This window comes from Lepidochelys kempii, chromosome 8, assembly GCF_965140265.1.
Source record: "Lepidochelys kempii isolate rLepKem1 chromosome 8, rLepKem1.hap2, whole genome shotgun sequence".
Taxonomy (NCBI): Eukaryota; Metazoa; Chordata; order Testudines; family Cheloniidae; genus Lepidochelys; species Lepidochelys kempii.
In genome coordinates this window covers 2,225,296-2,237,882 of record NC_133263.1, presented here as the reverse complement: position 1 = coordinate 2,237,882, position 12,587 = coordinate 2,225,296, and the positions used below count along the sequence as shown (strand labels likewise).

Here is a 12,587-nt window from a genome sequence, read left to right as displayed (position 1 = left end):
TTAATCCTGTAACTTCTTTTCAACACATGGAAAGACAGGATATATTCCAGACAGCTAAATGAAAGAAAAAACAGACCTTCCGCTCTGTGTATGGCTACTACTGGCAAAATATTAATTACACAGTTTTTCAGATTTGAAAACCAAGTCGTGTGAAAAATTTCACACATTCTTACCTGGAGATCTGGTGCCCAGCATACAGCAGCAGTGCAGTCAGAAAGTACAGGTAGAGCTGAACCAGGTGCTGTCTAGGTAAGGTTAGGAGCACAACACTTAAGATGTAACCTGGAGCAGAAATCAGAAGTTGAAATGAAACCTCTGATGTCTTTTTAAAACTCTTAGACATCACTCTCTTACTGCAGGATTTTAAAAAAACAAAACATGCACCTGGATACAAGAGAGGAAAAACACACAGGTAGCATACATGCATATACAGCTCCATTCACTTCAGTCAAGTTGCATCTACTTATATCAGTGGTGAAACCCACCCATGATATTTTGGCAAAAGTCAAAGTGATTGCAAGATTTGAAACAAGACAAGAGAAAGATGTGTGTGTCCAGGCTTCCCTCTTCCCTTGGGCACATGTTTAAGTGTAGATAAATTTCAGCACTAGCATAAGCAAAATATCTTCATTGTAGGGAATAAATATCAGTGAATATATCCACCACATTCACAAAATGATCAAGTTACAACAATGTAAAGACTAATGCATTACATAGATACATTTAAGACCTTCATTTGTATGTTAAGCAAAATTTAACTTGTAAATTACTTCAGTTCTCTCACCATTCATTTTCAAATCTGAAATCCCTGCTTAATACCACAATTTGAGACTGAAATTTAGGTTCTTCTCTACACTGCTCCAATTCAGGCAAATTCCCAGGTGATGCTTTTTCAAGCAAGGGCACACTCCAATGGCGACAATTACATCTTTCCTCGCCTCCACCTGGGATTTGCACTGCAGCTACTTCAATGGCTGTCTAGCATTTGCGGAAATTGAGGAAAATTACCAATGAATACACAGCTTTACTGTTCAAGAACACAGCCTGGTTAGGGAATAGCTCAAAGCAAGAAACAAGATGTTGGTCCTTCTTTTCACACATCTTTCTATCCGGATGCCTAAATAAAGTAGACATTGAAAAGCCTGCTTCTTCAGGGATTCAGTGATAAGTATCTAATGTTTGGCACTCCCTAGTATTTCCCCAAAGATACCATATGGACAGAGAGCAGAAATCCTATGCACACCACATGTTGTCTTGTTTGTCCTTTGTTTTGAGCTCTCTGCCACAGAGATCCTAATTTCAGAGGTTAATAACTTAAGTGACTGGCACTAAAATCCATTCAGCAAATCTGTCAAGAGCAAAGGATTTCCTAGCAGCTAAGAACAAAACATCTTCAGAAGGGCTCATCACACAGATCATAGATATGTAGTAAATGCCACTTGTTTTAAAATATCATGCATCTACTTAGCAAATTCCCTACTTGGTCACAACCTTTTTAACTAGACTTGATTATGCTGTTTTGAGTATATTGTAAGATAGTTATGAGCATGAAACAGCACAGAGATTCTTGAATAAATATTCTAAGAATATATATATGAGTAGTTCAATAACAATTAGCTACTATAAGACAATCTACCAATCTGGTATGTCTCAATATTTAATAGGGTGCAATCCCAAACTAAGACAAATGTTGATGTAGAAACACTCCAATTCTCCTCAATTACCAGCAACTTACTATTTCCCAACTCTATAAAGCTCTTGTAAAAGTGCACTCACTGAAAAAAAAACAGCTGGCAATGAGCCCATAGAAAAAACTTCAGACCCATAAAATAGCCAAGCAATCAACAGTCCATTCAGGCATGTAAAAACTTCCTTATTCCATGTAAGGGTAGGTAGATAAAACTTATTTGCTCACCAATTTTTACAAAAATACATCTATAAATGTACACTTGTAACAGCAGAGCCGTTTATTATAATTTTCCAAAATTTCCTGAAATCTTGCATTAAAAACACAAAGCTGTGATAAATTAAGGTGTCCATTGGAGGGTCACTATTTTTCAAAGTTCAAGGCACAGTTTACGCTCCCTGCTGCAAACAGGAACAGGACTATAATGCCACTGAATTTCCACAAAGCCCCTGAATGTTTTTCTTTTCTTTTGAGCTTTAAGTTCAATTAAATACAGCTATTTTGTGGAGCCTGAGACCTGGCACTGAAACAGTTTGCTTACAGCAATTAGGGTGTTTTAGATGAGCTAAAAGAAAAGGAGTACTTGTGGCACCTTAGAGACTAGCCAATTTATTTGAGCATAAGCTTTCGTGAGCTACAGCTCACTCCATCGGTCTCTAAGGTGCCACAAGTACTCCTTTTCTTTTTGCGAATACAGACTAACACGGCTGCTACTCTGAAACCTTAGATGAGCTACATACTTCTAATTAATAAGGCAAACGAAACGTTCATGTCTTCTATTTCTTGGCTAAATAGAAAATCACATTTTATCAGGTTTATCTTCTTCTCTATTCTCCACCTCCTCGTCTCTCATCAAACACATGAACAGCAACCACAAGGACTGCTGGGCAACATCATTCCTTAAGGCTGAATCTGTATTTAACTGTCCTATGTCACCCCAAGAAGAACTAGCTGGAAGAAGGGTCCTAATATTTGGCATGCCTGGCTTAAATCCCACAGACCAAGCAACAAGTTTTGGCTCTCTTTGGGATACAAGAACTAAGCAGATGTGCACTTCTGTAGCCAATGTTAAGGTCAAAGAGGGGCACACCAGGTTACGAAAATTCAATTAACAGCCTCCAAAGACAGATGTGAAGGTGACTTCAGCTGGAAATTTGTTTATATTGTTTCAAAAGTGTTTAACCCTGTCACATTAGCAGGTGCCTGCTAAAACTGCCACTTGTTACATGTTTTTGTTACTTACTCAGTATCAAACAATCCAATCCAAACAATGTTTAATGTAGGTTTCAGAGTAGCAGCAGTGTTAGTCTGTATTCGCAAAAAGAAAAGGAGGACTAGAAATCAACAACAAGCCTTCCTCCTTCTCAAATGCTCTGAGGACTTGAGGTGACAAAAAGGTGGCAACACTCTCTAGTCTCATTCTCTTAATTCCTCCAATTTTCAATTAGGGGTTAGCACTTTCAGTGGTGCTGCCCAGTACTGTACCACTCTAAGACTAGTATCTCCTTCTCCAAATCTCACTTTAAACCCTCCCTTTTCACTTTAACCCATGATTCACCCTAAATCTCACAAGCTTTTCCCTTTACCTTGGTGTGCAGTCTTCCTTTGCTGTAACTACTTCAAGACTGTCTGCTCTGTCCTTTCATATTTCAGCTCTTAAGAGCAAAGAGATGGAAACAGATGACAGAGCAGGAAAGTCACTGTAGCAGAGAGTTTTAGAGCTACCGCTGAACAGGGCTATAGTATATTTGTAAAAGGCAAGAAAGTTCAGCACTAAGGCAGTTACTGCATCCATAATGCATCCCTGTTGTGCTGGAATATTGTAGAACATACTGTGCTCATTCTTCCCTTTGTGATCACAACTCCAAATGAATAATGGGAGAAGAGACTCTCAGGGCTGGCCTTCACTACAGGGAGATATTGCATCAGGGATTGATTTAGTGGGTCCTGTGAAGACCCGTTAAATCAATGGCAGAGCACTCTCTGGTCGACCTCAGTACTCCAGCTCCCAGAGAAGAGTAAGAGAAGTTGACTGGAGAGCGTCTTCCGTCGATGCAACTCAGTGAAGACACCCGGGTAAGTCTACCTGAGCTACATCGACTCCAGCTACGTTATTCATGTAGCTGAAGTAGTGGAACTTTGGTTGACCTACCCTGGTAGTGAAGACAAGCCCACAGACACCTCAAGGAGGAGAATGAAATTCAAGTGCAAATCAAAGGAAAGAACAGATCGTAACAGAGTTTGGAAACCCTTGGTTTAAAGGCCATAAATAGTGATGGTCCTCAATGCACTGCAGTTGGTAAGCAAACCAGCAGAGCCAAGATTGCCGCAGCAGCTTTAGTGATGAACATTGCAGCTCATGGATTCAGGCCAGAATTTCAGTGTTAATTTCTATGCAGTTTTTGCATTTGCTATAATTATTTGTTTAAAGGGGAAACATATCAAGTAGTTTCTTTTTCATTTCATTATTTACAATTCCATTCTGAAGCTTGAAAAATAGACATTTTAAAACACGTCACGCAGCAATATTCACATTTTTGCAGTAGAGGCCTTGTTCCCAGAAGCGGACCAACATCATTACCATTTGGGATGCCTCTGACAAACAAAAATGGAAAACAATTCATTAACAGGTTGGCTTGTTACAAGGAAGAGGAAGTGTAAATGTAGACAAATCAGAAGGGCTATATTTCATTCCCCTTTTTTCCTGAATACAAGTGTTAATTTCGAAGGAAATTCTACTTCAAATTAGAGTTAAAGGAGGTCATTTTGGGGGTTAAAGTACTGGACCTTGCCATCTTAATAACAGTGTTACTTTCAGTGACAGTGGATAAGTTTGCAAAGACCAGAGTTGCTATGATGAGTGTTACCTTCTCTAAAGGAAGGAAATATGATGCCCTAAACCCTGTAGCTATTCTGCACACATAGCAGCTACCTACTAATTTGGAAAATATTTGCATATTAATGAACAACATATAAACGTATAATTGTAATCTTGCCTAACACTCCCTGAAAGGATGGAAAAGCAAATGCACCCTGCATTCCCTAGGAGCCCAAAGGAAGGAGATCTGGCAGAATCAGACAATTTGGGGTCCCCTCTCTATCCTCGCTCTGACTTCCCCGCCATTCTATGCTGGGCCACAATCACGCCCCAAACATACTACAAAAATAAAGAGAAACCACTAGAAGACTTAAGGAGACCAGCTTAAACACAGCTAAATGAAAACAATGTACATTACTAGCTAGCCATGCATGATCTCTGTTACAACTTGTTGGTTCAAACAGATAAAAACCCTTCAATAGTTGAACATTCACTGTTCCACTACACAGCTGCGCAGTGTCTGCCTTTCAGCATTTCTGTTTGTGTACCTCGAACAAGTAAGTTGTGTCCAAGTCACTGTCCCACAGATACATATAATCTATTTATAGCCCTCCGCTTCTTTGAAGGACCAGGCATCAAAGTCTTTGATGTGCTGCATATTATTGCATCCTTTAGAACATATATCAACACTATTCAAATGATACAACACATTATGTTTATGAACCTTTTTAATTTCCTTTTTTTTGCATGGTTACATTTCAAATATATTTTGCCTATTTCCAATAATTATTTGAAACTGTTACTGCTTAGGTTGTGCAGGGAAACTTTGCACATAAGAGTCAGTTAAGGAGTTCATAATATTTGTCTCAAAGAAAGAACAGTATCTCTTGGTGGTTGCTTTTGCAGAGCCACGTCAAAGAAACATTGCCTCCATAAAGAAACAGCAGCTGGTTGGCAGGACGAGAAGGAGCCATACTTTCAAGGACCAGGAGGTAACTGTACAGAAGCTTGGATTCTTTCCAAGAAATGAATTTCCCAGGCCTAGACTATCTCTGCCTCCAATCTCTCAGGGGAACTGACAAATTGCCCCACAACATCCTGTGGCAGAGAGTTATAGCACTAGGAACCACAGGATATGCATCAGATATCTGTGGGTCTCAAAACTGAATCACATGCGGGCGCAGACATGGAGTGACAGCAAGCATGGAAAACTCAACTGCTGGTCTGTATAGCAGCCACACACTATTGAGTTATGCTAAAATGAGATGACTAACTCATGACAGCCCAATTCAAGAGTAGATTGCAGAGAAGACAGTCTTACAGTGAGACTTAAGCAGCTCAGTCTATTTCGTTTATCCAAAATAAGGTTGAGAGGTGACTATCAGTCTAGAAGAACCTACTTGAGGAAGAGGTTTCTGATAAACTCTTTAGTCTATCAGAAAACAACATCCAATGGTTAGAAGATGAAACTAGACAAATTCAGTTTAAAAATAAGGCACCAATGTTTAACAGTGAAGGTAATGAACCACTGGAACAATTTACTTACAGATGTCGCAGATTCTCCATCACTTGAAGTCTTCAAATCAAGACTGGATATCTTTCTAAAAGATGTGCTATAGCTCAACCAGAAATTATGGGTCTGATGCACAATTTACTGGGTGAGATTCTACAGCCGTGTAATGCAGGAAAGTCAGACTAGAGGATCATAGTGGTCCCTTCTCGCCTTAACATCTATGACTCTAATCCCACTAATTGAACTCCTGAAAAATAATAGAAACAAACCATTCTTTTTCCTCATATCTCACCTTAATTCTCCTTTATACCCCACTTGGACCACCAGGAACAAGTCCCTGCCAGAACCCAGCAAGATGGGCTCTTCATAACTGGCAGACACAGATATATCCCCTGCTGACCCTCCCCTCAAAAGACAGCTTCTCTGTTAGAAAAGCTGAAAGAACTTGAAGTGCAACGTCATATAGCATCTCCATGAAAGTGTAAGAATCTCCTGCATTATATATGGCCTATAGGCACAATTCATGAAAAATTCTCAAGGCTGAAATTAATCCACACGTCTAGTTACTAGGACTAGATATAATGCCAAAATCCATATCACTGTTCTCTACCAGCCAGCCAATAACAGCAGCAACAGGAATAGCTTCTTCTGTACTCTCTTACGCATGTTAACTAAATAATTCTTCAATGCAGTTTAAAATTTAAACACACTTACTGGGAGCCAAGTTCTTTGTAAACAATACCAAAGAATGCCTTCAAAAAAAGAGTTTGTGCAAGAGTTCAATAGATTAGGGAACCACAAATCAGCTCATTTATGAGCTAAGTAACCTTTTGGCAGACAGCCTCATAAATCTAGAATCAACATACTTTATCTTTAAAAAGATCAGACAAGGCTTCCCAATCAAATATAATTATCATGCAACATTTGTGTAGTTCAAGCTGCTAAGTGTACATTTTGCTCTCTTGGTACGGTCAGTTACTTTGCACAATGCAGAAAATATACTGACAAATACACACATGGACATGCCGACATGCAAAAACTATCAATTTTATAAACATATAAACTCTTCAGTACATTCGATGGTTATCCAAACTCTCATTCATTCCAATATCTCTTCCTGTTCTAATTATCCAAACACATTTAGTGTCATTCAACCATTTCAAGTATTTGTTTGAAAATAAAAATCCCAACTAGCACTAGACTCAATTTCTTTTATCCCTACGATCCGCAATGAAGGGAATCAGCTATTTCCCTTGCTGGATTCTTTCAGAGAGATCTCATAGTTCACTGTTTGTAACTTAATTCACTATCATGGAAGTATTGACAGGTTTCAGAGTAACAGCCGTGTTAGTCTGTATTCGCAAAAAGAAAAGGAGGACTTGTGGCACCTTAGAGACTAACCAATTTATTAGAGCATGAGCTTTCGTGAGCTACAGCTCACTTCATGATAAGTAGGCTCTTATCATAACTGAGCCTTTGGCTCATGATAGTCGTGACTTCCCACTTGGTTCTTTCAATAATGACCCAATTTACCATCATGGAGTAGCCTAGTTATGCAAGGGGATGATTATTTCAACAAAATGCACTGCACGTGTCACCGGGATATTGCAGAGAGCTTAACCATAAAACATAATTAAGATAATTAAGAGTAACAGAAATTTGCCTGAAGTGGATTGGCATATAAGGGGTGCCTAGCTGTAGCCAGCCAGCCGTGTTAGTCTGTATTCGCAAAAAGAAAAGGAGGACTTGTGGCACCTTAGAGACTAACCAATTTATTAGAGCATGAGCTTTCGTGAGCTACAGCTCACTTCATGATAAGTAGGCTCTTATCATAACTGAGCCTTTGGCTCATGATAGTCGTGACTTCCCACTTGGTTCTTTCAATAATGACCCAATTTACCATCATGGAGTAGCCTAGTTATGCAAGGGGATGATTATTTCAACAAAATGCACTGCACGTGTCACCGGGATATTGCAGAGAGCTTAACCATAAAACATAATTAAGATAATTAAGAGTAACAGAAATTTGCCTGAAGTGGATTGGCATATAAGGGGTGCCTAGCTGTAGCCAGCCAGCCCCCCCCCCCCCCCCTTCAGACCAGCATTGCTGGAAACACAGGAGGAAGCAGGAACAGGGCACTTAACATATATTCCAGCACAGCCTTTGAAGCTGTGAAAGCACAGGTGTGCTGCTACAATGTGCCTCTGGGAGCAGATACAAGGATTAAACTCACAGCAGGCAGAGGCCCTGTGACAGACATGGCTCTTAGCCCCTACTAAATAGGGTGATGCACACACACCAACATCCTAGGTGGGAAAATATTTACCCTGATAAAAGAAATGTCCAGTAGTCGAAACTTATTGTTTCTCTCCTTTGCAAGTGTAAACTACTCTTGCGAAAGCTGGCGTCACCCCGACAGACCAGCCTCAATTTGGCATAAGAAAGGAGAAAGAGAATAAAGGAGTACAGAGGTATAAGTAGGGGACCTACAGCACCATGATTTTTGAGTGCTTTTCACTATCTATCTGCTGGTCAGATAAGTGACAGCCTCCCAAGGCTTCTGCAGCTAAGAGGGTCCCTACGCCTTGTCCCTTATTCGTCTTTCCGCGGAATTGAGTGACCGATCCTGGCTTGGCACCGCTGGAATCGAGAGATGCAAGGAGGGTAAGAAGCACCCACACCTGATCTCCTATCTTTAGTGTACACATATTTTGAAATAGAGCTCTATACTTTGTTTTCTTTCTTTGGGATTGTGGCTTCAGTTTTGTAACTTGTTTGTGTGTGTAACATCTCTACATTTAAATAAGTAGGCACTAGCAATTTTGTAACCACATGATTAGAATCTAGCTTAATAAATTTTTGGTAACCATTTATGCATAAGCCTGACTTGTTTTCTCTGGTTTACTGTAAAGCAGCCAACACAATTAAAGAACCTCAGCCGTTTTGGCTCTAAAGCCTGGCCATTAGGTGAGAGTACTAAGAGCCTAGCGTTGAGTTGTGCCGCCTCCACGGGGCAAACTCTTGGGGCACCTGTCAGTCAATCCTGGCTGCCCGCTGCGAAGGAGCTCTGAGCTCTAGCAGTTAAAGTCACGGGTGTGGAGAGGCTCTTAGTGCTGCCATTGGGGCACCTGTCAGTCAGTATTGACTGCCCGCTGCGAAGGAGCTCTGAGCTCTAGCAGTTAAAGTCACGGGTGGTTAGGACCTTGGGGCATCCGTCAGCCTAGCCCGGGCTGCCCGCCGCGAAGGGACAGTGCGTCCTAGCGGTTAAAGTCACGGATGGTATAAACGGGCATAGCTGGCACCTCACCAAACATCCTTGGCCGTCGGCTAACACTAGCGCAGGTCAGGAAATTGGGTGTGGCTGTTTGAGCCTTTGCCCTATTATGTCAGTGGGAATTAATTCAGTGACTGCCTGATATTGCCAACAAGTGGCTGCAATGTTTTTTCAGATCCCGCTTTTGCTGCTGTAAACGTGACCAGAGGCTTAGCCAACTGACACATTTTTATATCAAAATTTTAAAAGTAGATTTTTTTTTAAAACATACTTACAGCAAGTTGCTATGCTAATCAAGCCCTTCACCGATGAATATCTTTTCCAAGTAGATTTGAAATCTCCGTCCTCTCCCCAATTGGAAGGGAAAGGATTCTGTTTTCCTCCTCCTCCTCCTCTGTGGTTTACAGAAAGTTACACTGGCTTAGGTAAAGGTGTGTTTTTAAACTGATTTAACTAAATCAGTGCAAAAAAACACTCCCCCCCCCCAACCCTGTGTGGACACAAACCAATTTAACCAGGGTAAACTAATTTAGTTTAAATCAGCAAGGAATCAATTTAAGATAAATCAATATAAGCCAAAATTATAGCAATTTAAGAGTATCCACAGGGTTATCTACAAATATAAACCAGATTCAAAACTGGTTTTAGCTAAACAAATGCAGCTTTGTATAAAAGCAATGTCCTAGAATTCCTCCCAGAGCAACAATTACAAATCGGAGCAGTAACAGCACAAAGACTCAATATTTTAAAAGTAAGAAGTGAAATTACTGTTGTAGAAAGAAGGAAGGAGGATGAAGGGAAGGCAAAAGGGGAAAGAAAAGTGAGACGCCATCATTCCAGTATTTAAATAGGCACCCAGCTGAGTAATGCTATAGCAAATGACCGTAAAGAAAAGCTGTTTCAGAGATATGTCATTAAGCATATTTCTCTAAAAATTGACTTATTCTGCAACTACTTTTATATTACAAACCGATTTTGTGAACTCAAATTCCTGAAAATGTTGTGAACCTTTTTTTGGCACCACCGCCACCATATGCATTAAGGACCCTGTAGTTCTTTCAGGCACCGTCAAGCAGGCACTGCCCCATTATTCCCACCCCAACCCACCTCTCCCCCTGAAGAGCAACTACTACTACTGGTAGTTTTACACTGAAGAGCAGCAAGTATATTCCTGAAATTCTCCACAAGCATCACATTAAATCAGCAAACCAAGGGCCATAGACCATATTTTCATTTGTAATCAGGCAAAAATGTAATATATAAACATCACTTGCTTACACCTACTGAACAGCCCCCCTCTACCCCCCGCAAAGTTATCATCTGAGGTTCACAGGAGTTCAAATGCAACAATGGGGAACCAATCTGTAATTAAATCACATACTGTAGCCAATCACACACACCCCTTTAGAGTTGGCCCAAGAACCAGGGTCCTTTCATCTCCCAAAAAACAAAGCTAGAGCTTTGGACCAGGCTTCTACTTCTAGTTCCCTGAGTTGTGAGTAATTTATCTAGAAATTCTGTCTGCAGCACATGGATTTGTTACACATTCCAATCCACTGTCGGTGCTCATACTATTTTGAAGGCTTAAGACTTTAACCCAGAGTGCCATATCTGTACTGAGCTCAAGTAATAGAGTTTGAAAGCTGGCTTTTGTCAAGCTGCAGGCCATAGTTCAGAGGCAGCAACTTATTTCCCTCTTTCTAGTCTTTTATTTAGCTTCAAGCAACTAGGTTAATTTTTACATCACAATTAACCATCTTCACTCTCCTGTTCATCTGTCAGATGCACAGCAGTACCTGATAAAACCATCCCCATTCTGGTACTCTGTTCTTCCCGTGCATTAGTAGCATTTCACCCAACTCATATGTGATACGTATCATAAATCCTTTTGAGGCTATGCAATAAACCTCATTCTGATAATTCACTAGGAGATTCTAGAAACGGATCTCTGTACTGCTAGGATAAACAGCACCATTTTATTAGTTAGACCAAAAGGTGTTACAGCCAAAAATATACTATTGTTATTTTATTGCATTCTTAAAATTCTTGTGGCAAAATATTAATTTGAAACTATATTATCTCTGTGAGGTGTACAGACTTACCCACATAGTGCATGTTGAGGGCCAAGTACTTGTACTGGAAAAGGGGATTGTTGTTGAGGCTACTCCTTTGGATCTGCTGGAAGAAGGAGCTGACATCCCATCTGTACAAGACATCCAAGAGCATGATGCTTGGGACCCTCAGGGCCACATTTAACACTGCCTCCAACTTCTCCTTTGCAGCCATTCTGTTCCTTTTCAATGAACTTGTAGCAGACTCTAAATAGCACAAGACAGACAAAAGTAATCAAATGAATCTCACTGTACAGCCAGCCATTAGGCATCATGAATGTATGAATGGAGAACACCATGGGGCCATATATCAGTAAACAAATCAATTGAGTTAAACTCAAAAATCCAGACAGCATAGCTTTTGCTTTTTGCTATATTAAGAGGAGTTTGCTAGCTATTTTCCATAAAGACTTACTGTGCTTTTATTATTATTATTTTTGGACAATGCTCTTCCACTTTGAAAATGTGTTGTGAAAACTCATTAGTAAACATACTTGGGTTTTAGAGCCAAAAAAAGCAGCAGAAAAAACCTAGCGAGACCACTTGGGAGTGAATTCCCAGATTAACTTGAAATCTCTCTCTATAGCCATCTGAGATGAAGCAGCTTTTGAAATACATGCCAAGTAAAAATAGTTTTTTAAAATGTTAAATGTTAACAAATTAAGCTGTTTTTGAAACAGTTTTTACAATAACCCTTTGGGTAGTGGTATAGACATGCTGGTCTCTGAATATGAGAGAGATAAGGTGAGTAAGAGAATATCTTTTATTGAACCCATTTATGCTGGTGAGAGAGAAACTTTCAAGCTACCCAGAGCTCTTCTTCAGGTCTGGGAAAGATAATCGAGGCAGCAGCACCACTGCAGTGAAGACGCTACTGTGTTGACAGGAGAACTTCTCCCTCTCAGTGTAGTTACTCCACCCCAGATGGGAGAAGCCCCCTCGTTGACACAACGCTGTCTACACTGGGGGTAACTGCTTCGCTCAAGGCTGTGGATTTTCTACAACCCTGAGCAACACAGTTATACCAACTTAAGTCAGCCTGAGGTCTACATTACAGCTTATGTTGGCATACCTTCTGTCACTTAGGGGTGTGAATAAGCCACCCCTGTGAGTGACATAAGTTACACCAACAGAAGTGCCAGTGTGAACATAGGCTCAGGCCAGGTCTACACTGCAGACTTAT

The 12,587-nt window shown here is 40.4% G+C and overlaps 1 protein-coding gene across 5 annotated transcripts in view; it reads right to left on the bottom strand.

Moving 5' to 3' along the window:
* Window positions 1-12,587, bottom strand: part of RNF145 (ring finger protein 145) — a 60,093-nt gene that overhangs the window by 34,844 nt on the left and 12,662 nt on the right. For 2 of the 5 annotated variants that reach the window (XM_073355182.1, XM_073355183.1), the window contains exons 2-3: window positions 11,396-11,611; window positions 174-282 (exon numbers count right to left, since the gene is read on the bottom strand). In XM_073355182.1, the coding sequence (XP_073211283.1) occupies window positions 174-282; window positions 11,396-11,579 (293 nt within the window). In that variant the 5' untranslated portion in view covers window positions 11,580-11,611. Of the gene's footprint in view, window positions 1-173; window positions 283-11,395; window positions 11,612-12,587 lie in introns of those variants that run through there. The other 3 variants (XM_073355185.1, XM_073355186.1, XM_073355189.1) reach the window with 3 other exon arrangements.